Genomic DNA, 22,828 nt, shown 5'->3' on the forward strand with positions numbered 1-22,828 from the left:
TTACCCAACCCTAAACTTCTCACGATGCTAGCTGGTTGAGAGAGGATTTAGGTAGGTTGCGTTTCAACCTTCAGGAACTAGCAGGAAACCCCTTCAGCAGACGTGCTAACCGCCGACTCAGCCTTCTTGACGCGCTGAAACACCTCCAGGAACTTCTGCGCGTCCTGCGCGCCCTGGATCTCATACCGGCCATTAATCGTAAAGTTGGGCACTCCACTAATGCCCTTCTCATACGCCTCCTCAACCTCCCTGTCAACCTCTAGGCCGCCCTTCCCCTGATCAAGCCACTCCCTCACTTCAGTCCTATCCAGTCCCGCCTTCTCCCCAATCGAAACCAGAACATCTGACGATGTGATATCCGCATCCTCCTCAAAATGCGCTTTAAACAGCGTCGAAATCAACCGACTCTCCGTCTCGCTCGACTTCGTCTTGGCCAGCTGCACAAGCCGGTGCGCGTCGCGCGTGTTGCCGATCTTACCCTGCAGGGAGAACTTGATGCCCTCGGCTTCGCCTAGGGCTTTGAGGTGGGCTGTCGCCATCGCCATGCGCTCGGGGCCAAACTTTTTGGCCAGGTGCACGTTGCGGTCGATGCCGGTTTTGGGGAGGGTTGGGTCGAGGTAGAAGGGGTGCCAGGAGATGGTGAAGGTGTCGTTGGCGCCGCCCGGGACGTCTTTTTTATATAGCTCGATGGCGCGCTCCAGGCGTTTTTTGCCCAAGTAGCACTGGGATTTGGATGTTAGTGTAGGTGTTGGGGCTTAGCCTTCCCGATGGGTTGGCTGTCGTACCCATGGGCAGATTGCATCGGAGACGATCTTGATGTTGAAATTGGTCATGCTGAGTGTCACGGGGTAGTTAATTGCAGCGTGTAGGAATCTGCTTTCGACTTTATTGAGCGTTTATACACAGCTAGGCAGTCTTGATCCGACCAGTTCTTGGAGATTCGGACACGTTTTGGGGGCTCGACAAGATGCTGATTGAGAAAAGAAGCCGACTGTATGTTGCAATTGCCCCTCACCTGATGACAAATCACAGCTGAAAGCAGACAGCCCGCATCGCCTTCTCATCTACGGTTCTAGAAACATTTCAACATGGTGTAGAAGCCATTCCCACCGCACTCGTGGAACACTTCCTATCCTATGTCTTGTGACAGTCAAAGGGTCCTCATCAGCTGGTATCGGGTGAAACAAACACTCAAAAATCGTCGCTGGCACTCTGCCGTTCTGTAACACCCCGCAGTGTTTCGTAGTTTTTTCCCGAAGAGCTAGTGTAAAGATCACCCGCAGGCTTCAGCCTTAAATCATGAGCTATTTCAGCTGAACCTAGCCGATTACTTCATCTTTTGTTTGTTGTTCTGGAAGGCGACGAATGCATTTGCTTGCTGGGGATGACAGCAGTCAGCGCACCAAACCCGGCAAGCAGTGCCAAACTGTCCTGCAGGATCAGTACAGCCGAACGGCGGAAGGACGCTGATGGGAGGTGGGGAAGCCCTGTGCCGCTGCTGTTCATGCGACGTGGGGTAATGAGGTGGCGGGTACGTACCCGAGCCAAGGGACGCAAGGGACCGCGGCGCAAACTGATTGGCAGGGATGGGTCTGGGGCAAGCCGCCAAGCTCCGGCCAGCAGCCCATCGTGGGGCTTCCCTGCCCCCTCCAGTGCCGCAGTGCCCGGCCAACGGTCCAAGTAAACAAAAATCGGTGGTTGGGGAGAGAGAGGCCCAGCCGTCAAGGATCCTCCTGCCAGTTGCAGCCAGCTCGCTGCCGCCGACCAGCCCAGCCCGCTCACCACTGGACGCATTTCACTCTTCTCGCAGCAAAATCAGATGGCGGGAGAGACGTCTCGTTGCTGAGAACCCTGTCTGTCCTTCAGCTGCTTCTCCATCGTGCTGCTGCTCCATCTCTCAGCGCGCCTCCCTGCACATACATTCCAGCACATACATTCCAGCCACCGGTTCCTGACATCTTTGCACCCAATTCGCGTCTGATCACTGATCATCGTCAGTCCCGTCGGCCTGGTAAGTCGGATCTTACGTCTTGTGCGTGCAGGAACAGGGCCTGCCTGTGTGTTCGGCTTGTCGCATGGCCTTTCGCATCTGACATCTTCGAGCATCCGCGACCCTAACGACGCATCATCTGCAGACGTTCAGGAAGTCGGCCGTCGTCTTTCTTCGTCCAGAGTCGCGATCTGACTTGCCGCCTCTGGAGGCGGTTTTTCTTGACTCAAGCTTCGACGGAGTCTACATTTTTTTGATACAGCGACCCGGCCCGAGACCTGCGATCACTTCCCGCAGAGTAGGGCGCAATACGGGCAGGCGAGAGGCTCGTCCATTGCATTCCAGCGCGGTACGGTTGGCGAGGAAAGACGGCAATACCTTCTCGGGGCGAGAACAATCAACAACAGCCGCGGCTTCTCACCGCCGGCGATTGCATCCTAGCCGTTGCTCCATAGATCGCGGGGCATTGATTAGGAATATTTTACTGTCAACACTGCCATCTAATAATTTAGAGGAGAGTTAGTCTAAGAACTCATCAACATGGGCATAGAAGAGTTCCGGTTGGGATGGTACCGTAAGTGTGATGCCTTGTTTCAATCCCGCGTGGAACCCAGCACTGCGTTGAAATGAGGAACGGGTCGTGCTAACATTGATGACAGGATACCTCCCATTCCTCGGCTACCACCATGTTTTGATGATCCTGATCGCGCTTGCGATAATATTGTTATGTACGTTCCTCTCCCTCATACTGGTATCATCAACTTCAACTTCAATGCTGACACGTCGAACAGCGCTTCTCCTGGCAGGATGCTCATCATCATCACCCTTAATCCCGGGCATCTTCCTTCTTTCACTCTACTATGAGAGATACACAGCCACGCCGAGTACGGCCCAGGTTGACTACAACGTTAACAATGCCATCGCCAATATTGTTGGCGGCGCCCGCCTGCAGGCCCGCGTTGGCTACTTCGGCATCTGCGTCAGCCCCAACGGCGGCGACTGGCTGTGCAGCAACAACGCGACGTCCCTCGCCAATGAGGTCTCGGTCGATCAGGACCCGCTGAATCTGGTCTGGCTGGCGAGTGAATTTAAGGACATGATCGTGTTCCCCTATCTTCTGTGAGTATCCCCCTATCCCCTTACTCATCTACTCATCCCATTGAGCCTAAACTGACAATAAGACAGCATCATCGCAATCATCTTCGCTTTCATCTGCCTCCTCCTGCTCGCTACCTTCCCGGGCTGGCACGAAGAGGACAGCGACGGCGACGGCTCGGCCGACCGCGAAGTCAAGCCCTTTCCCTCTCGCGCTGTCAGCCAGGTCGCACTGGCCATCATCTTCATCGCGTCCATCTTCGTGCTGGTGTCCGTCCTCTGGCAGCACACGGCATCCGTGGCGGCCAGCATCGTCGCGCAGGACCTGGCCAACGGCAGCGTCAAGTCCGGGGTGGGCACGTCGGCCATGGTGATGGGCTGGTTTAGCTTTACCCTATTAATTATTGTCACCATTGGGTTGTTGGTGATGATTTTGAGTATGCAGGTATTAGAACATATCATGGATTGATGAGGGAGATGTGGGGGACTAGGAGGGTGTTTGGGGGGGTTGGGTGTTCATTTTTTTTTTCCTTTTTTTTCGGTTCGGGATTGGTACGGCCATTGTAGATGACGGATGACTCGACGAGTACTGTGACTATTACGACGACGGCGACGACACTATGCGCGCAACGACGGCTGGTTGAAAGGTTTGATGGATGTATTACGGTTATGAGAGTGGCTGGGCGAGGAGGGGTCACAACAGGACCTGCTGGTAACTGCGAGGGAGGGCCAAAACTTCAAGGAGAGGATAAGATCTGATGACGGAATGGATATGGGACAACACCATTGAAACGTGGGATGAATGTATGGTTAACGGAATGATGATGGAATCGGATTGGGTTAAGTGAATGGATCCAATGGATCAATGAGATGGATGAATTCCTGGAACAGAGATACCATCATCTCGATCAAGTCATTGGTCTCTGGCAAGTGGTTGGAAGACGTGGGTAGGTGGGAGGTTTGCTGATTTATACACATGGTAAACTGGTTGATTGTTGGTTTTGTCTGCTAGGTAAACACACACATCTCTCTCCTATTTTGTGCATATAATGGAAGAAAAGACGAAGGCTTGGGTTTAACATCCATACCGGCACTATATACATTGAGATCTTGGAAGCCTTTGGGAATGGGTTTCTGATCTGGGTCGTTGCATAGTCGCGGCGAAAAATATACTCGTCAGTCGACATATGATAGGGGCTCTCCGTGATGATCCTTCTTTGTCTTGATTCATATGAATGTCCTGAACCTTGCTATGTGTGAACGTGCCAGAAACGACTGCTATGAACATATACACAAGAGCAATACCCAAACGCCAAGTTCTGCTTGCGGGCTCATTCAGACATGAAAAGGTGGTATCCCATCCCTAAAAATCATACATCCTCCTCACCACTGAATTCAGAAAAAAAAAAAAACAAACTCTCCCAATACATAACACAAACCGCCAATATTTACTCAAACTCAGTATGACCTTCCCAGATTTCACGCATCCGCTTTCGGTCGTCTAAACGGATGTGCCTCCGTATTCAACACCCACTCATCCAGCGAAATAACATCCGGCGTCTCGAACAGTAGATAAAAGTACTTGAGCGTCTCGGCCATCCAAAAGCTCTCCATGCTATCTTCCTGGGAAGGTGTAGCCCCATCCACGGGCGCGACGTCGGCAATGGCGCTGTGCGCGATATCCGTGCTCGTGGCGCGGATGATGGCCTCGAACATGCGCCAGCCCTTTTCTTGCCAGGATGGGTCGCCGGTGATGCGGTACATGTACCAGACGGATTCTATTGCTTCAGGGCTAAACAGCGTTAGTTTCTAAAGTCATGGCAACTTGGGACAGGGGAGAGGCTTACCGAAGGATGTACCGCCGGTCGCTGAGGTGGGAGAAACCAGGTTTGAGGTTCTCTTTCTTGATGCGGTCTTCGACAAATTCTTTGTGGGTTTGAGGTCGGACTGGCTCGTACAGGATTTGTTGGCTGACTGGGTCTCTGATACCGCCTGGTGGGATATCCCGCTTGGCGAGGTTGGATGGACGTGATGGTGATGGTGATGGTGATGAGTGTACAGTGTGCATCTCCTCCCTAGCCAGGGGATGGGAAGGGTTACCCTCACCAAATTGTTGCTGTTGTTCAGGCAGAGACACAACACCCTCCTGGCTCTGGCCCTGAGCGGTGTTATTCCCAGTCTGTGCGGCAGCCGCCTCAGCAGCTTTCCTCTCCTCCTCAATTCTCTTCGCCTCCTCCACCTTCCTATTCCACTCCGCCTTCTTCACATAATACTCCTCCATCTGCCTCTCTCTCCACTCCGCATTCGGATCCAGCTCCTCATACCACGCGGTCTTATTCCAATGACAATCCTCCGCCTTCCTACACGGCACTAGCAACGCCCGCTCAGGCATAATCCCCGTCGGCATCATATCATATGCCCAGACACACCCATCCGCCAACCTCTTCCCAATTTCTACGTCCTCCGGTCGGTCAAAAATCTTCCCTCCTAATCCAAACATCCCGCCTAGGAAGCACGTTAAGTGGGTGGTCTCCCACTCGTAGCTCATGTTCTCGATCGTCCCGTCGGAGCTGTACGCCTTGGCAGAGAAGAGAATGTCCGGATCGCCCTCGGCCATGGGCCGGAAGAGAAGGTAGTCTGTTACGCCTTTGGCCGTCTTCTCGTACATGGCGCGGTACTTGGGCTCGAGACCGCCGAGCAGGAGGTACTGCTTGGGGAAGTACTCGTAGGTGGAGTCCTGGCTGCCGCCCATGCTGTAGGAGCCGGCGGCACCACTGACGCCGGTGAGGGGTTTGGGGATGCATTCGTCGTCGGAGGTGGTGGGTTGGTCTTGGGAGGGGAGGTAGTTTGAGGTGTTTTCTTCTTTGGAGTGCTGAGAAAACTGAGAGTTTTGGGAAGTGAACTGGCTCGAGGACTCCTTGTTTTCCTGAGAGGGAGACTGATCAGGAACCTTGGGTTGCTGAGACGCCTGGTCATGAGATTCCGGAACCTGCTCGGGCCGGTGAGAGGAGTAATCCTGTTCCAAATCCCTCTTTTTAGGGCCAGGGCTATGCCCAACTTGATCGTTTCGACCAGCCCCGGTATGCGATTCCGGAACCTGAACCGGCGTCCCAGTCACCTGCCCCTCCCCGGCAGGCGGGGGAAGCTCCTCCTGCGCCTTCTCATCATCAACCGCCGGATGCCACAGCTCCCTGCTCTCAAACGGATTCTGGTTCTGCTCTAGATAGTTAAACAGCGCCGCGGTCCTATTACACCCCGACGCATCCAGCTGCTCAGGGAAGACCCCTGGAATAGCCGTCGCATTCTCGCGGTTCTGCAGCGCCTCCAACTCATTGACAATCCGAGCAATCGCGTCATAGTATTTATTCTTCCCCGTCAGCTGCGCGAGCCGGGTAAACTCCATCGTCATGGAGCCAAGCTCGGCGACGCTGACGACGGACGCCCGCTTAGGGGTAATATTCTCATCCGGCATCCAGTGATAGTACAGCACGGGCATGCGGTTCGGCGTGTCGAAGACGCTCATGAGGACCTCAGCGAGCTCAACTGCCTTGTCCAGCAGGATGGTGTACCCGCCTTTCTCGCCGCCGGAGACATCATACGCGCCAATGAGCCCGCCGAGATAGCGGATGATGGTCTCAAAAACAGGGATATCCGTCCGGTACGGGGTCGTGGTGAAATCAATGTTCTTGACAGCCTGCACAGCCTCCTCGAACTCCTCTTTCATGCCCATGATCCAAAGGGTATCCAGAGAATCAACCAAAGTCGCAGCCCAACCGCAGAACGGATCCTTAGGCTGCTTGCTGACCGGCCGCACCTCGTCATGGCCCCAAGCATACATCTTGTAGCCTTCCCACGCCTTCTTGGCTTCAGCCTTGACCTTCGCCCGGCGCAGCTCCCGCTTCTCTTTGGCCACGGGCGACTCCTCGTCGAACTGGTACTGGATCCGGGGAATTGGCTTTGGCTTGCCAGTAGGCAGGGGGATGATTGATTCCGAAGGGACGGGGTACCACTCCTTAGGCTTCTTCCAGTGGATGGTCGTGGCTGAAGGACTTGTCCCGCCATAATCGTCTCCGTTCCCAGGCGGCGGCAGGACGGGGCCCTTGTGCGGAGGTGGGTTCATCTTGGGAATCGTCGGCGGGACAAACTCCGGCTGTGGCTGCTCAGCGTTGGTTCCATCCTGTCCGTCGGCTGTTGACGGGTTGGGAGAAACCACTTTGGTCGGGAGACTGTAATCTTGGTAGGATTCTTCGTCGAAATCGGGCTTCAGCTCGGGAAGCTTGACCGAGGGGTCGGAAGGTGGCTTGTCTGGCGCAGGCCCGTCTGTATCGTAATAATGGCCCGTATGGGGAGGTTTGTAAGGTCCATCCTGTTCGTGACGGTCGGATTCGTGTGTTGATGGCGGAGGAGGTCCAGGAGGAGGCGGCAGGGGAGGGGGAGGGGGAGGAGGAGAAGATGGTGGTGGTGGCGGTGGAGGGGGAGGAGCGGCATGCTCTGGCCTCGGTTTGGGTCTTATATTATGATGATGACGACCTCTCTGGTCAAAGTCATGCCAGATATCCTGCTCCCATTGCGAGTTTTTGGAAACGTGGTATAGAAGGATGGTAATAGCCAAGGCGCATATCAGCACCAAGCGGTACCGTCTCATGCGGAACATGCTGGGCGCGGTTCAGGGTCCGGCAGCAGAACACCACGCTCGAACCTGTTGAGAAATTGAAAACGGCTTGGTCGAGTCGGCGCTCTGGTTTTGAAAGAAATATTCGAATGGTACTACTGCTTGGATGGCCGACCATGAATGTGTTGCCTAAGCATTACACGACATGGCTGGTGTGGTTGGGGCAAGGGAATATAAGCGGGAGGCGAGAAGAAGGGGGGGGGGTCAGCCCGAATAACAAACAGCTCCTACAGCTGGCGGCGATCAATCAAGCCTTAAATTACAGCAGGTAATCCCGTCGGGAGAGTAAAAGATGAAAGATGCTAGCTAGACCTTTTACCAGCAACAGAAAGCAAAAGATTTTTTTTAAAAAAAAGGCCAAAATAGACGAAAACCAAAGCAACAATCGTGCAGTTTTACACCTATCCTGAAGCCCGGCTTCCGGAAGAAATGATGCAACTCCGCAGACGATTTATCGCGTTAAGGAAGTTAAGCTTGATCAAATCGGGGCGCCAGTGCAACCCAAGCCGGAACAAAAAGTCAACGAGGTCACAAAGAAGCACGCGAACAAGAAGCGCCAAGAAGCCATTGTGCTTGGCGAGCGCCCCTCAGGAGGATAAGAGAGCAGAGATGAAGGGGTCTTGCTGGCTGGTAGGCGGGATGAAACATCTAGATCCAGGAAGTGTCGGGCTAGCGATACACCGGACAGACAGCTTTCCTCCTGAGCTTCTGGAACTTCTGGGTCTCGTGTGGCTTTTTGTGCGGCATCAGCCCTGTTTCAAAGCCGAGGTTGGTTTTGTTGTTCGTCGTGTTTTCAATAACTTCGCACAGTTGTCCGTGGAACTCTTGACCCATTTTCTAAGCTTACTTTTCCAACTGCCCGATTCTACATAGAGAAAACATGTAGTATCATTGTCATTTGCTATTGGATCGAGGTCCATTGGTCGACTAAGAGTCTTCAACTTTGACAACTTGTTCAATGGGACCCTGAGTGAGTGTGTGAAATTACGCACAGTGGCCTGGGGTAAGTTTAGGGACCTGCTGGTAAATTATTACTATTACCATTGTGGGTGTCCGCTTACATATAATTACGTACCAAATGAAATATTTACACCGGAGCCGCAACCTCCTCCTCTCCCCATGCGAAATAATCCTAAACTCCTTAGCGTCTTTCCCCGAGATGTGTATTGAATCAACCAAAAGTCTTTCCAAAAGCCCATATCCCAACTCACGACCCCTCTCTCACACATATACCACCTGAGCGGGGTTATCACACGCAGAGAAACACGTAATCGGAAGACAGATCAATATGAACACGCAGAGAAACACGCAATCGGAAGACAGATCAACATGAGCGCCCACTTCCAGCTACAGTGATCCTCAGATGGTCAGCAATACTCTCCCCAACATCTACGTCTTTCCACCAGTTGGCTAGTTAAAACTCACCAATCACTCTCCTTCTTCTCCTCCTGCACCGGTGGCGGCGGCATGTATCCTATCGGCAGCGGCTGATAGAAATACGGATAGGGACACATCGGCATTGGTCCTGGCATTGGGTACGCCGGCCCGGGCCCAGGGCCTTGGCCTGGAGGGAAGAATGCTTGCCCAGGAAGCGCTGGTGGAGGAGGACATGGGCCGGAGCCCTTGAAGGTGGGTTTGCCCATAGCTGCTGGTGGTGGTGGACTTGATAGACATGGTTGAATGTCAGGTCCGGGAGTACGAGATTGGTGAGGGACGGCGTTTTGGGGGCCTGGAGAGGAGGGAGGGGAGTAGGGAGGGCTGGAGGGAGGAGGCAGAGAGTTTTAGCCATTGCGAATTCGTAAATTGATGCATGCTCTTGCTGAGAAGTCGAGGTCAGGGCACTTACAGAAATTCAGACCCCTTCGTCATGGTTGTAGAATATGTTGTGCCGTACGACCGATGACTTAGGGTAATTAACGGCTTCGGTAGGCTGAGTGATTTGGCGATGAAAACAATCAAAGAAAAAAGTGATTCATCTCAACTGCATTAGTAGGAGCCGCTTGATATATGAACTCCATCCGAGGCTAGAGCCTTCTGAATGATGTTACCTTCGTGAGAATCCATCAGGCTGAGCGCGTCGAACCATCATCACCTACACTCCGTACTAACACGATTGAGAACAAGCACATCGTCTGACACAAAAATCTCTACCGAAACTTAAAGCCATGGTGATTTGCTTGCCTAGTTCTCGAAAATTGACAGCCTGGAGTTGGGTGTGATGCGAAAGTCTATCGAACAGAGATCTAGTAACATGGTAAACATACCTTGGATTGTTTGACAAAAATGAGAACGTACTTCCTGAACCAGCCTATACTTACTACTTGCGCAACATAATCACGAGGAAACACGATCTTGATGGTAAGAATAAGGCAGACTGGGCTACCGAGTGCGGCAGTTCCAGGTGTTGCTGGCTGTTTCGTACCGAGTCCCTGGTACTCAGGAGAAGCGCTTGCACAGCAGCCAATAATGTGGTTCTAAAAAAAAAAGGCCAGCGCTGCCCATCGTTAAGGCTTCTGTCAACGAGTATCTTTTGACAAATTACCCGAGTGATCGCTTTTCGTCAATGAGATATATATGAGTTAACTTGCATGGAGCTTTACTGTATGGATTAGCCAGAGTAGGACTCTGGATGTGATCCCTGCCGTCGAGACCCGTTAAGGCTGAGAACATCGAACCACCATCGTCCATCTTCAAGCTGAACACGTGGGGGGTTAGAAACAGGCTTATGGAAGGACACCAAAAATTTGACATACCTCCGGTTCAATAGCCGGGACGACCGGCAATTCGCTCAAGTGGAATGGCATGTGGTAAAACTCAGGTTGAGAAGTCATGTTGTGGTGTTGGCTGAACCGTTGTTACTTGTTCAGTGTTCTCGTCACAAGACTTCTTCTTCCCGTCAGATCGTAATGGAAATGGCGTACAAGTTAGCTCCTACCTGAGACTTTATGCTTGCAAAAGAGCTGAAGTCGGCTCTTTCCTGCTAATGGCCAGATTTAAGTCTTCATCATTAGAGAATGTGGTCGTCAACGAGCTCGAACCAATACCATAACGGGTTGTGTTCTCAGGGTTCGTTGTATCCATTTCTTACCGTATTTTTACCATTGCGCTACGTCTTCCATAACGAACTTTTATACCACGCCTCTCCAAGTGAGCCCCATGATCCTGTCCAACGGTTGGTGGAACCAAGTTTCTTGGCTTTTGCCTCAGACCAGCCAGGCTGTCGGCGTTATCCTGGTCAAAGTTCCCAGTAACCCAACCAACACATTGTCTGGGCCCACGGGTCCATCACAAGATACCCCTCTCGAGGTGGTTGGTGGTGAACTAATAATGGATAAGGGGAAACCAAACAGTTGGTCATGGAAATCACCATCAGGACCGTTGTATAGTATCAAAACAAGCCAAGATGTGTTATGATGAGGTATCCAAAAGTATGATCCAATGGACGCTCAACAACACAACACCTATTGAACCGCGCCGATGACCTAACTCTCAAAACCAGACAGACAAGACGCAGACACATACACCAAAAGGAATCATCGCCATCGCCAGTGACAACCCACCAAAAGAAATCCCCAGCATTTTTCATTACCACCCCCCCTTACCCCCCCCAGCTCACTGATACCAAATGCCGTTGATCTTTTTATAGAGATCGGTGTCGTAGAAGCTCCAGTTGGGGTCAAGCTCGCAGAACGGGTGCTGAGAAAGGAGCCTGTCCGCAGTAGGCCTCTCCGTAGGGTTACTAGAGAAAGCTCCGGTCAGCCAGGACATCTCACAACTAGGTAAGTAGGGCCAGTTAAAAAAAAAAAAAAAAAAAAAAAGAAGAACATACACAGTAAAGCAATCCAACATGAACCCCAACGCCGCAGGGCTAATAGTCCCCTGAATATCCTCCGGAATAGGCGGCGTCTCGCCATTGGCAATCTTGTAGATCGCGCCAACCGCCTCATCCTTACTCCACGGCCGGCGGCCCGCAAACATCTCGAGTACCACGCACCCCAGCGACCAGATATCCACCTTGGCACTATACCCCTCGCCATGTGAGCGAACCACCTCAGGCGCCATCCAGAACACAGACCCCTGCATCGAATTCGTCTTGTCGTTACCGTAGATATTATCCGTCTTCTTGCTAATGCCAAAGTCGCTGATCTTGCACGTGCCATCCAGATCCAGCAAGATATTGTCCGCCTTGAGGTCGCGATGCAGGATGCCCTCACGATGGAGGTATGCAAGCCCCGATAGCGTCTGACGCGTGAGCGACGCAACAAGCGGCTCCTCAAACTTGCCGTGCTTGCGCAGACACGAGCCGATCGAGCCACCGGGGATGTACTCGAGGAAGATGGAGATGCTTGTCTCCTTGCGCTCGCAACCGAGGTACTGCACGATGTTGATGTGGTCGAGGTGCTGCATGGTGTCGATCTCCTGGTCGAGCGCGGCCACCAGCTCCTGCATCTTCTTCTTGTCGCCACCGGCGGCCTTGGGATTGACCTCGACTTCTTTGACGGCCAGGAACTCACCCGTAGTGGCGTTCATGCCTAGGTACACGCGCCCGAAGGTGCCCTTGCCGATCAGCTGGCCCTTGAACCAGCGGAATGTGGTCTGCCGTTTGAGGCCGGTGTTATTGTTGGTCTGCTGCGGGACAGCATTGTGCTGCTGAAGCGCCTGGAAGCCACGCTCTGGGCGGATCTGCACGATATTGGCGTTGAACATCTTGGTACTCTTGCGCCGCAACAGCGTGGTATTCCTGCTGGGATTGCCAGGAGCTTGGTTGGCAAGCGCCTGCTGCGACTGCGTGTAGCGCTTGCTGGCTTCGTGAGCACCACGAGCGACCTCACGAATAGACTTCATACGGCCAAGACCGCCAGACTTGCGCACGCTGCGGGAAGCCACCGTCTGGATGGAGAGAGGGCGAGCATCAGACGCCTTGAGAGTTGACTCGTCCGAGCCAAGGGTATCGCTCTCATTGTAGCCCGAGGAGGCAGCATTGTTCGCTGGGAGCGGCGGTATCGGCGGTGACATTGCTGGAGGAGCATTGCTCTGCTCAGCCCGGATCTCGTCCATCTCGTCAATCGGGGGGATAAACTCGCCATCTCCTTCCTCGATCACAGGCTGGTCAACGTCGACGTTCGGGAAGAAGTCCTCGAGGTTGTTGATGAGGGCATCCGTGGGCGGACGGTTAGCCCACACATCCTTCTCGACGAATGACTTGCGGCGGTTGAGCCGTTCACGCTCTTCCGAGTCCCAGCTCTCAGAGCCAGGAGTACCAGGAGTGCGCCGCTGCGACCAGGCAGACGAGCTCTCCTCGTCATCACCCGCTGGTGTTTTGCCCTCGGCACTGACGTGAGGAGAAGTGAAAGAAACCGAAAACGTCTTCCCAGCCCTCTTAGTGTTGACACGCAAACTTGGCCGCTTGTTGATGAGCCCGGAATCGTCGTCGTCCTCAGTCTGTGTCTGCGCCTTCGGCTTACTGCGATTCGCAATAGGCTTTGCGAACAGGCCATCGTCCGAGTCCTCATCAGAGTCATTCTGAGCAGGCTCCTTGTCGACCAGCGTAGACGTCCTCGAGAACCTAATCTCGTTGTCCTGGGGGAACTCGTCGTCAACCTGCGAGAAGGTTTGCTCGCCACTGGACGTAGCAGGGATCGAATCGCTCGTCGGGGCACGAGTGCTGGCAGGACTGAAATCGGCGCAAGAAGGGGCGCGAGCTGTTTGACTTCTCTTAGCTTCTGTGCCATACGGAGGACGATCAGAAGGACGAGCGCCCGATCCATGATCATCACGCCCGTAGGACAGCTGAGGTGTTCCCCCCGGAGAATAGTCCGGGACAAGGAACGGCGCATTTGGGTTTGTGCCCCATGTGGTAGAACCCGGCATGTCGGGCATGTACCCGAGCCATCGGCCAGCTCCTCCTCCAACAGGGCCGTAACCAGAATGCGCTTGCTGCCCGTTATCAACAACATTAGACGAGGCTGCCTTACCTTTCTCGTGAGTCTCAGTGCTTGTTGTAGGCATCGAAGCAGCACGATGGGGGGACAGTGCCCTCTGACTGTTCGGGACCGTCGCAGTCTGTCCCATGCCAGGAACCGCCATGCGCCCTGCCATGTTGACCAGCAACCCACCAACGATGCCACCATCTGGAGGACCAGCCCATCTCTTCGGTCTCTCAGCCATGACCTCCTCACGCATGTCAGACGAGCCAGACGGGCGCTTTTGATGGCGACCATCCAGAGACGGACGGCTAGTATGGCCAGGGCTGCCCTGGTTCTTGCTGAGCGAGTTGGCCTTGAGCGACGTAGCAGATGGCTCGTTTGGCGGGGCGGGCGCCTTGCGCTGCGGGAACAGAGAGTCGACCTTGCGATCATCATATGGCGAAAGCCGCGGCTGATCAAAGTCCACGTTCCTTCCGACAATGCCGATGGGAGTCTCTGTGGATGGACTATTGCCTTCCTTGGCTGCGGCTTTCTTCGCAAGGTACTCCTGCTGCTTTCGAAGCTGTTCTGTCCTATACTGAATAGCCTCTTGTGACAGGCTTTTGTCATCGCGATCCCTACCCATCAGGGTATTCTGCCTGGACGTAGGCGGTGATGAGCTAGACCGTTGACGGCCGCTGAGCCTGCCATAAGCATCCTCATCCACTGGCACCGTAAGCTGCCCGGATGAAGAAGACACAGGAACACCATTGCCACGAGGCGGCGGAGAAACCACGGGACGGACAAAGACCTTCAGCGTTCCCGCAGCATCGCCCTTTTGATGCTTGGCCGAGATCAACTTGTTGTCATCCAAGGGATCCCCTTCATGTTCAAACTTGCCCAGCTCTGTTAGGTAAATTTGGGCGCTCTCCTCGACGTTCAGATTCCAGCAAATCAGCTGCCTCAGATCCGTTGCCGTTTCGGTATCGGTGATATCGATCATACGAAAGATCCGGCAGTCAAGGGTGGCCAGAATATACACCTTGCCGTGGTGACCCCGTTTGGAGGTTGGACGATCGAAATGAGGCCACTTCGGACTCGTAGGTGAGTCCTCGCCCTCTCTCCTCTTCTTGAAAAAGTGCGGGAACCAGCCGCTTCCCTTGGCACTTCCCGGAGGATCGCTGCCCGCACTTTTATCGCCATGGTCTTGCGGAGAAGGACGACCACCATCGAACCCGATTCGGCGATTCCCTTCCGAGATGCGGGGAGGTTCAATAAGATCTTTTCGCAGCTTTTCGGCTGCATCAGGAGGGACTCCAGATCCGTATTGGGCATGGTTCGATGAGACAGAATCGGTGCTGGGCTGAGACCGATGCGTCCATCGGCCACCGCTGTGTGGAGATGCTGCGATGTTTCCTGTCGTTGTTGCGAATTGGGGGATGGGGCTGCCGCTCGGGCTGTTCCTAGGGTCACCAGGGTTCGGGCTATGGCGCCTCGGGATTTCCGCATCAATATTCCTCATCAGGTTCCTGTGATTCTGATCGGAGCTGATTGTGCTATTTCCGATAGTTGGAGGCATTGTACGCGACTGAGAAACTCTCCGTATGTGGAGCCCAGAGGCAGGAGGCCTGGTCGACTGTTTTACCAATTGTTTTAGCAAAACGCCGATATTAGAAGTGAGCTACGCTTCAAACTTACACTAGGAGATTCACTAGCCTCGGTTGCGGCGCTGGCGGTGACCGATGTCGCGGTAGAATCCGAACGAGTATGGCTTCCTGATGAGGGAGCCACTTTCGCAGGGTCAACCGGTCTCCCTGTCACAATACTCCGGATCAAGCGACGCATTCTCTTGCCCTCCTCCCTCTCCTTGGTCTGGTTCCAAGGCGTGCCGCGCTCTCGACATTGCCGGGCAAGCTCTGGGTACACCTGTTGGTGCATCATGCCAAAGTTACCACGGCCCCCATGGCTGCTCCCCAGCTCAAGGAAAGGAGCGCCATACAGGTTGAGGGCTTTGAAGGTTTCCTGCCACTCCCTGGAGAAATTGTTCGCCTGGAGCCACGCAATGACCTTTTCCAGAGGCCACTGAGCAGCGATTTCAGGGGGTACCGACGAGATAGTGGTGACTGTGTTGCTAGTTGCACCTTTCTGGGCCAGAGCAGCAGCAAACAGCTGCTCGCGGTTTGAGGTTTCATGTGAGGGAGTGTTGGTAGCAGAGCCTAGCCAGTCCGAGTCGTCAATTCCAAACCCAGGAATTCCCACGCCTACACCGTACGTCGTACCTGCTGTTGGGATGTAGGTCGCGCTTACGCCCGGTACATCGGGTTCCGGCTGTGGAGGCGGAGGGGGAGGAGGGGGAGGAGGAACAGTCAGCGTCGTCGGACCGGATGTGGGATTTGGATTGGCGATATGGTGAGGGTGTAGCCGAGGATCGTAAGTGGGTATGGGAGCCGTAGCATTGGCTGGCGGCGGCGGGGGGAAGAGCGGTCCCCGATTAAAGCTCGGCCAGCCGGCGCCGGTCCAAGGAGCAGCAGTGCCCAGGGCACTATTGGGATATGCAGTATTTGGCGGCGGGCCAGGAGGAGGAGGGGGTATAGTACTGCTGCTGGTCCCCTGAGGCGGATAACGAGGAGGCGGCGGAGGGATGGTCATCAGGTTGTTAATGCCATGGGACGGAGGAGGTGACATTGGCGGAGGGGGCGGCGGCACCTGGAAGGGCCGCGTCCCATCTCTCTGGGGATACATGATTGCGGGATACGTCTATCGAAGACGCGGCGGTGTGCGCACGGCAACAGTTGACGTCGTTGTCGTTGAGAAGTCGAGGCTCGGTGGTCGATTGACGGACGAGAGACACCGCCGAGCGAGAGATGATAAGGTGGGGTATCAGGACTATCAGCGAACAGGAAGGCTCAGGTTCTCGACGGGAAGAGCGGTCAAATCACAGACAGCGAGCGACCAAGTCAACACAGCAAGGAACGGACACCTCGTCGAGAGCAGACAGGGTTGTGTTGTTTCGGAAGTCTAGTAATAGCAGACGGTTGTCTGTACCTCCAGATTAGAGGAACTGAATATCCGCGGCACAGGTGCTTCTGAGGGTGGGCTGACGTCCTGCTCCAGGGCGGCACGACAGGGGACGCGATAGGCTCAAGGGGAGCAGCGCAGTGCAGCAGGATGGGGCAGTATTATTTCGGGCCGGGAGCTCAGCTGCCAGCAGTGGGCAAAATATGCGAGACGAAGCCCGTGAGGTGTCTTTGGGTAAAGGATTCGGGAGAACAGTCGCTAGGTAACCTGAGCGCTGGCAGAAGCCTGTCACCGCACAGAAGTCGGCATTCTCATATAGGGCCGGGCGACCAAGCCTGGGCGGGACGAATGAGAGGTATCTATGATGCGGGTATCTATGATGCGCAATGGAGGGAATTGCTGCCGGCAAAGAGGAAGCTTAGAGGTTGTAGACGAGCCTGAGATCGAGCTAGGCAGAGTCCAGGGAACTCGGGATCTGTACGATTTTTGGACCTAGGTAATCCGTAGAGAGCAGCGTGCGACAAACGAGACTGCTGGGATCGCGACGTAAGACAGGAAACCAGGGTTGTACTGCTCTCAAACCGGCGCACTAACTTTATGTGGCTGCTTGAAGTTGCGTGCTGGGCGGAAGAAGTTCCAGGTCCCGGTCTTTTGTCTCGCAGCAGAAAGCAACACCAGCACTTCGGGTTCGGCCTGGGCGGGTGGGCAGAGACCCTCGCAGGCTCACAAGGACCTGGCTGTGGGACTGGGGAGCTGCCTGACGCCGGGCAAGTCCCGCACATGCAGCTTCCCTGTACCTTTTATCCTGTCTGGCCAATCAAATGAAAGGTGAGCGCAAGCTTTCATCAGATCCACCCAACAGGGGCTGGTGGGAACCCCTCCAACGTTCTCCACTCTTAGGTCTGATTGCTGCTCAACTTCATCAATTCACTTCAATCATCGCTTTATCGAGACTTGAAGTTCAAGACCACAAGATTTTCTGTTGCAAGTCTGAGGTGGGAACAATCAATACTATCACGTTTTCTTAGTTCACTAAGTTCCGGGCCGTTTTGACTAAAGGATGGTTGAGTCCAGGATTGTCTGTCTTCGTCTTTGAGACCAAGGTCTGTATCTGCTCAGCAGCATTATCACGGAATCTCTCCAATTTTTGCTGTGAATGTACGAAATGTATTCACAAAAGCATATGTATCTGGATTATGCATACCTTCATCGCCACCACTACCGTCATGAACGTCTCAGCGTGTCGTCGCCATCTCGGTGTCTCTCCCTTAAATGATCATAGCAACGCCCAACCATGCCCAAATACCCGGCAACGAATCCACAGCAATAAAACCAGAGAAAAGAAAAGAAAACACGAAAAAAATACAGCAAAAAAAAAAAACAACCAATAACTCCCGGCCCCTCTCTGTCTACGCCTCGCTACATAATGTTGCAACTGCTCCAAGCCCCCTGATTACATTGCTCATAGTAACCGGCCTCATCGGCTTCCTCCCCAGAAATGTTATGCTTCCTGACTACCCCCGAGATTCTCAGGGTCTGCTCACCCTCCCCATGCCACCAGCGCAACCGCTGAATGAGCACCGTCTCCTCTTCATCACTGCTGATCTCCCATTTGCCCGAGGTCACCTCAACCGAGCAGGAATCCTTGGGGAAGTGATATTCGGGAAGGAAGACGATAGTCGGCGAGTCCAGGTCTGCCACTTTGGGAGCTTTGATTGTCAGGGTGAACAGACATTGGCTGAGGTCGAAGCCGTATCTGATGATATCGCCGGCGACAACGATCGGGGCGGGCCGTACGTATGCTTCGGCGGCCCGATACCCCGCGGCAGCCGTCAGCTCGGGCTGCCGTGATGTTGACTCGGACGATATCGACGGGTTGGTGATCGAGCGCTTGAGGTTCGACGGCGTCACGCTCGCATCATCGTCCAAACCCTTCTTGGTTGAAAGGATGGTCCCATTAGCCTCCGGGCTCCGGGGCCGTGGGTCGAGAGGGAGCAACTTGTCGTCGACAGAGTAGATGGAGAGATCCTCTCCATTCCACTGGTCCCCTCGCTCGTGGTCGTTGTGGGTATGGTACACCCACAAAGTGTAACCCTCGAGGCCCGCCCCTTCGACAGCAAAGTGATTGGCATCCATGGCGGCTGATTGGCTAGAATAGTCCCCCGTTTTATATGCGTACTTGTCATCCATGTCATACGGGATTCCGAACTCCGTCATGACGCACGGGTGGTTCCCCATGCGATCAAGACCTTCCTGCCGCATTGCGGCATGCTGGTCTCGGAAGCAGTTTCGGATGGCTGTCTCGCCCAGCTTGATTGCAAAGGCCGGATGCCAGTACCGTCCTCGCAGCACCCCAATGACGTCCACGTTCCAGCTCCTGTTCCACTTCTTGGTCATTAACGTAATACCGTCGTACCAGTGCGGCGCGTACACAAGCCGGGGGTCGTCGCCGTCTGGGGTGCCCTTGATGAGTGGTGGCAGTTCCATTGTGGGACCTTGCAGGAAGATGATCGCGTCCTTATGGTAACTCCGGACAACATCGCGATACTTACGGTAGAGATCCATAAACCAGGTATTAGTGAAGTACGGGTAGTCAATCGTCTGCCCGTTCTTCGGGTCTTTCGAAAAATAGTCTTTCTTCAGGAGGGTGTCGCTTTCGGGGTCCCAGACACCATGCTGTGCCCAAAGACACTCCCCCAACTTCCATCCGGGGTCACGTTTCCACCCATACCGGGAATCATCGTAACCAGCCGGCAACCAGGCGACCTCACCGTGGGGGTCAACAAGCGTTTTTCCTACTTTATAGGGGCCAAGGCCACCCATGTCCCAGGTTTCCACTTCCACAGCTCTACCTGACCCGGTTAGGATAGTTTGCCATATTGTGGGACAGGTTCCTTTCTTCAGAGCCTGCTCTTTTGGTATGACACTGATATCTTGGTAGCCAATCATGCCCTTGTTTGGCTCGTTCAACGTCTCCCAGCCGATCACTACGTCATTCTCGAGGTCTTCAGCCTCGTGGATACGTTTGGCAAGATGCCCGACAGCTCTGAGGAAATGATCTTGGAGATAATCTTGGATGTTGACACCATCAATGATGCACTTGGGGGCAAAGTCCCGTCCGGCGAAGAAGAGGGTGAACATTGTGGCAGTAGCAAGACGGTAATAGTTTGTCGACCATATCATTTTGGGGAAATTGTCGGGCTCAGGGTAGGTGTTATGGACGATGGCTGCTTCAGTGGCAGCAAAACTCTGTGGATTGAGACCAGCTGCATACAAAGTCCACATGGGGGCTCCAGAGCCTCCTGAAAAGCGAGACCACTACAACATGGGAGTCAGCATCTTTTTGTCACTGCAGCCGTGATGACGACCGGAGACACATACCACATCCTGATGAGGATCCATGAAAATGTAAAAGCCATAATCCTTAGCAATCCTCAACACCTCAATTGTATGTTGGATCCATTCCTCATCGTATTTCCCCGGGCCAGCCGCCTCGATAGCCTCCCACGTAAAGAGATAACGGATGGTGTTGTACCCGCAGCGCTTCAGCCGCGAGAAGTGGAGGTGCGCCTCCTCCTTGGGGAAGGGTCGGCCAGAGAACTTGACATTGTCGCCATCGAAGAAGTTGTCGGGCACATGGGAAGGCGTATGAGGCTTGCTAGGATACTTGCAGTCACCGGCGACATTGATACCCCTCAGGATCACCTGTCTACCCTTTGTGTCGCGGAATTTGCCATCTTCGATTATAAGGCGGAAGGACGTCATAATGCAGGGTTACAAAGTGATAATGAGTGGTGTTGTGCGCGGGATCCAAAACGTCGACGCGAGAGGGCTTACTGCGACCGACGCCAGAAATCAAAAGGCCCGACACAGCAACCCAGTAACTGGCAATATGTTGGAGAGTCCAAAGATGGGAGGAATCGGGTCGACGCACTGTCGGTGAGAGCGCCTAGATGTGCCTGGGAGCGCGAGCAACGGGCCATGATGGGTCCAATGACGTCCTGCCAACAAGGATGCTTCCCGCCAAATCGGGTACGAATACGAGCAGGGTTCGTCACCACTCGGCGGCCGGAACCCTTCCCCAAGATGAATACGCACGGGTTAGGGTTAGCCGGGACGAGGTGGGGTATTGTTCGTGAAACCACTTTACGCGAGACGCGCTGTCTCCGGCCGACGCGTCTTGCTCCCCACCAACGGTCTGGAGACCTTAGAGAAGCAGTAACTTTGGTAAAATAACTCCAGACCACACCCAGACAGCTCAATCAGCGCCCCGGACATCCTCAAAACTTCGCTTCTTGGTTGACAGCACTGCCTGACCAAGACTAGCGAAGAAAAGGAGAATCCCCGATATGTCTAGCCCAGCTCCCACCAGCCCGCTCGCCGTCGAAGAGCCTAAAGCAGCTATGCAGCCAGACTCGCCGAAAGAAGTTCAGGATGTTGAAATGACAGATGCCACGGAAGCAGAGGCCAATACCAATAGCGAGAGACCAAATGACGCTTCCGGTGTCAACGAAAGCAAGGCCGATACGCTCGATGTCAAGCTAAATACAACGACAAAGGCCCCGCCAATCAAATTGGAGGAATTGTTCGACGGGTTCGATTCGGACGACGATGAATTCCCTACGTCAAGCCAGCCAGATGAACAGCGCCAATCTTCCCCGTATGTGCTTTAGTTTTTTTTTCCTTTTTAAGAAAAAAAGAAAACGACGCTGACCAGACCTTAGGGACTCGGGCCCAGTCATCAGTACCGAGCTTCTACGAACTTTTTACCAACGGTTCTTCCCCTGGAGGTATATGTTTCAGTGGCTGAACCATAGTCCAACTCCCACAAACGACTTCAAGCATCGCGAGTTCTCTTTGTGGTTACCCAATGAAGCTGTGCTTCGTTACCAGTCATACACGAGCGCAGACGAGTAAGTAGACCCTTGAGATAGCGCTGAACCGGGCCATTGACCGTTGGACCAGGTTCCGTGCGGAAGTTCTGCGTGTGATGCCCGCCCGTATCGAAATTGGCCCCGTCTACACGGCCAACCCGAAGGATCGCAAATTATTCCGCAACTCAACAGTGTTCCGGCCTCTCGCAAAGGAGCTATGCTTCGATATCGACTTGACAGACTATGACGACATCAGAACATGCTGTGACAAAGCCAAAATTTGCATTAAGTGCTGGCAGTTTATCACCATGGCCATCAAGGTCCTGGATACCGCGCTGAGGGATGACTTTGGTTTCAAGCACATCCTCTGGGTTTACTCCGGTCGTCGTGGTGCCCACGCATGGGTTTGCGACAAGCAAGCGAGGATCCTCAACGATGAACAGCGGAAAGCGATCACGGGCTACTTCGAGGTCTTGACGGGTGGTCAACAAAGTGGGAAGAGGGTTAATCTCCGTCGTCCGCTGCATCCCCATCTCTCGTAAGTCACCATCCTCCATCGTTTCAAATCCCCTGCCACATTCTAACGCTGCTTCCCCCTCCAGTCGAAGCTTAGACATCCTCAAAGACCACTTCCAACACGACGTCCTCGAAAAACAAGACCCCTGGTCTGACTCCGACAAAGCCTCCGTTCTTCTCAACCAGATCCCCGACCCCAGCCTGCGCGAAGCGCTCCGTAGAAAATGGGATTCTTCCCCCGGACGCCCATCCGCTCTGAAATGGGCCGACATCGACGCCCTTGCCCAATCCAGTGCCAGCTCCTCGCTCGACGCTAAGGACCTACTCGACGCAAAACAGGACATTGTCCTCGAACACACATACCCCCGTCTGGACGTCGGCGTCACCCAGAAGCTAAACCACTTGCTCAAGAGCCCGTTCGTGGTGCACCCGGGCACAGGGAGGATCTGCGTGCCCATCGATACGCGCACGCAAGCCGCGTTCGAGGCGTTTGATCCGCTGGCGGTTCCGACGCTGCCGCAGATCGTGAGGGAGGTAGATGCGTGGGAGAAGCAGCAGGCTACTGCAGCGAATGGGGATGGGGAGGGGAGGCGTTTGCAGGATTGGGAGAAGACGAGTTTGAAGCCATATATTGAGTATTTTAGGTGGTTTGTGCTGGGGTTGATGAAGGATGAGAGGGAAAGCGGGATCAAGAGGGAGAGGGAAGATGATGATGAGGATAGGATGATCAAGGCTGAGGATTTAGAATTCTAGAACT

General features: G+C 54.1%; 6 protein-coding genes and 1 pseudogene across 7 annotated transcripts; 2 read left to right on the plus strand and 5 right to left on the minus strand.

The window, feature by feature from the left end:
• Positions 1 to 77: 77 nt before the first annotated feature.
• On the minus strand, positions 78 to 833 carry CTHT_0016530 (uncharacterized protein; the record flags this gene model as incomplete). The annotated part of the gene is made up of 2 exons (XM_006692093.1): positions 78 to 722; positions 786 to 833. The coding sequence occupies 2 exons, from the start codon at positions 831 to 833 to the stop codon at positions 78 to 80; spliced, it is 693 nt and encodes a 230-aa protein (XP_006692156.1).
• Positions 834 to 2,530: 1,697 nt separating this feature from the next.
• CTHT_0016540 (uncharacterized protein) lies at positions 2,531 to 3,875 on the plus strand (the record flags this gene model as incomplete). The annotated part of the gene is made up of 5 exons (XM_006692094.1): positions 2,531 to 2,564; positions 2,650 to 2,718; positions 2,782 to 3,109; positions 3,176 to 3,522; positions 3,760 to 3,875. The coding sequence occupies 5 exons, from the start codon at positions 2,531 to 2,533 to the stop codon at positions 3,873 to 3,875; spliced, it is 894 nt and encodes a 297-aa protein (XP_006692157.1).
• Positions 3,876 to 4,564: 689 nt separating this feature from the next.
• CTHT_0016550 (uncharacterized protein) lies at positions 4,565 to 7,739 on the minus strand (the record flags this gene model as incomplete). The annotated part of the gene is made up of 2 exons (XM_006692095.1): positions 4,565 to 4,877; positions 4,933 to 7,739. 2 exons carry the CDS (start codon positions 7,737 to 7,739, stop codon positions 4,565 to 4,567), a joined length of 3,120 nt encoding a protein of 1,039 aa, XP_006692158.1.
• A 687-nt stretch (positions 7,740 to 8,426) lies between these two features.
• CTHT_0016560 lies at positions 8,427 to 9,626 on the minus strand (annotated as a pseudogene; the record flags this gene model as incomplete). Its single annotated transcript has 5 exons — positions 8,427 to 8,509; positions 8,605 to 8,622; positions 9,052 to 9,104; positions 9,183 to 9,515; positions 9,604 to 9,626. Coding segments are annotated over 5 exons (510 nt in total).
• A 739-nt stretch (positions 9,627 to 10,365) lies between these two features.
• On the minus strand, positions 10,366 to 16,405 carry CTHT_0016570 (map kinase kinase kinase-like protein; the record flags this gene model as incomplete). Its single annotated transcript, XM_006692096.1, has 5 exons — positions 10,366 to 10,452; positions 10,511 to 10,601; positions 11,374 to 11,496; positions 11,587 to 15,299; positions 15,362 to 16,405. 5 exons carry the CDS (start codon positions 16,403 to 16,405, stop codon positions 10,366 to 10,368), a joined length of 5,058 nt encoding a protein of 1,685 aa, XP_006692159.1.
• Positions 16,406 to 18,100: 1,695 nt separating this feature from the next.
• CTHT_0016580 (hydrolase-like protein) lies at positions 18,101 to 20,446 on the minus strand (the record flags this gene model as incomplete). Its single annotated transcript, XM_006692097.1, has 2 exons — positions 18,101 to 19,999; positions 20,063 to 20,446. 2 exons carry the CDS (start codon positions 20,444 to 20,446, stop codon positions 18,101 to 18,103), a joined length of 2,283 nt encoding a protein of 760 aa, XP_006692160.1.
• Positions 20,447 to 21,030: 584 nt separating this feature from the next.
• CTHT_0016590 (DNA primase-like protein) lies at positions 21,031 to 22,824 on the plus strand (the record flags this gene model as incomplete). The annotated part of the gene is made up of 4 exons (XM_006692098.1): positions 21,031 to 21,341; positions 21,406 to 21,594; positions 21,647 to 22,093; positions 22,158 to 22,824. 4 exons carry the CDS (start codon positions 21,031 to 21,033, stop codon positions 22,822 to 22,824), a joined length of 1,614 nt encoding a protein of 537 aa, XP_006692161.1.
• Positions 22,825 to 22,828: the final 4 nt, after the last annotated feature.

Source organism: Thermochaetoides thermophila (assembly GCF_000221225.1).
Source record: "Thermochaetoides thermophila DSM 1495 unplaced genomic scaffold scf7180000011815, whole genome shotgun sequence".
NCBI lineage: Eukaryota > Fungi > Ascomycota > Sordariomycetes > Sordariales > Chaetomiaceae > Thermochaetoides > Thermochaetoides thermophila.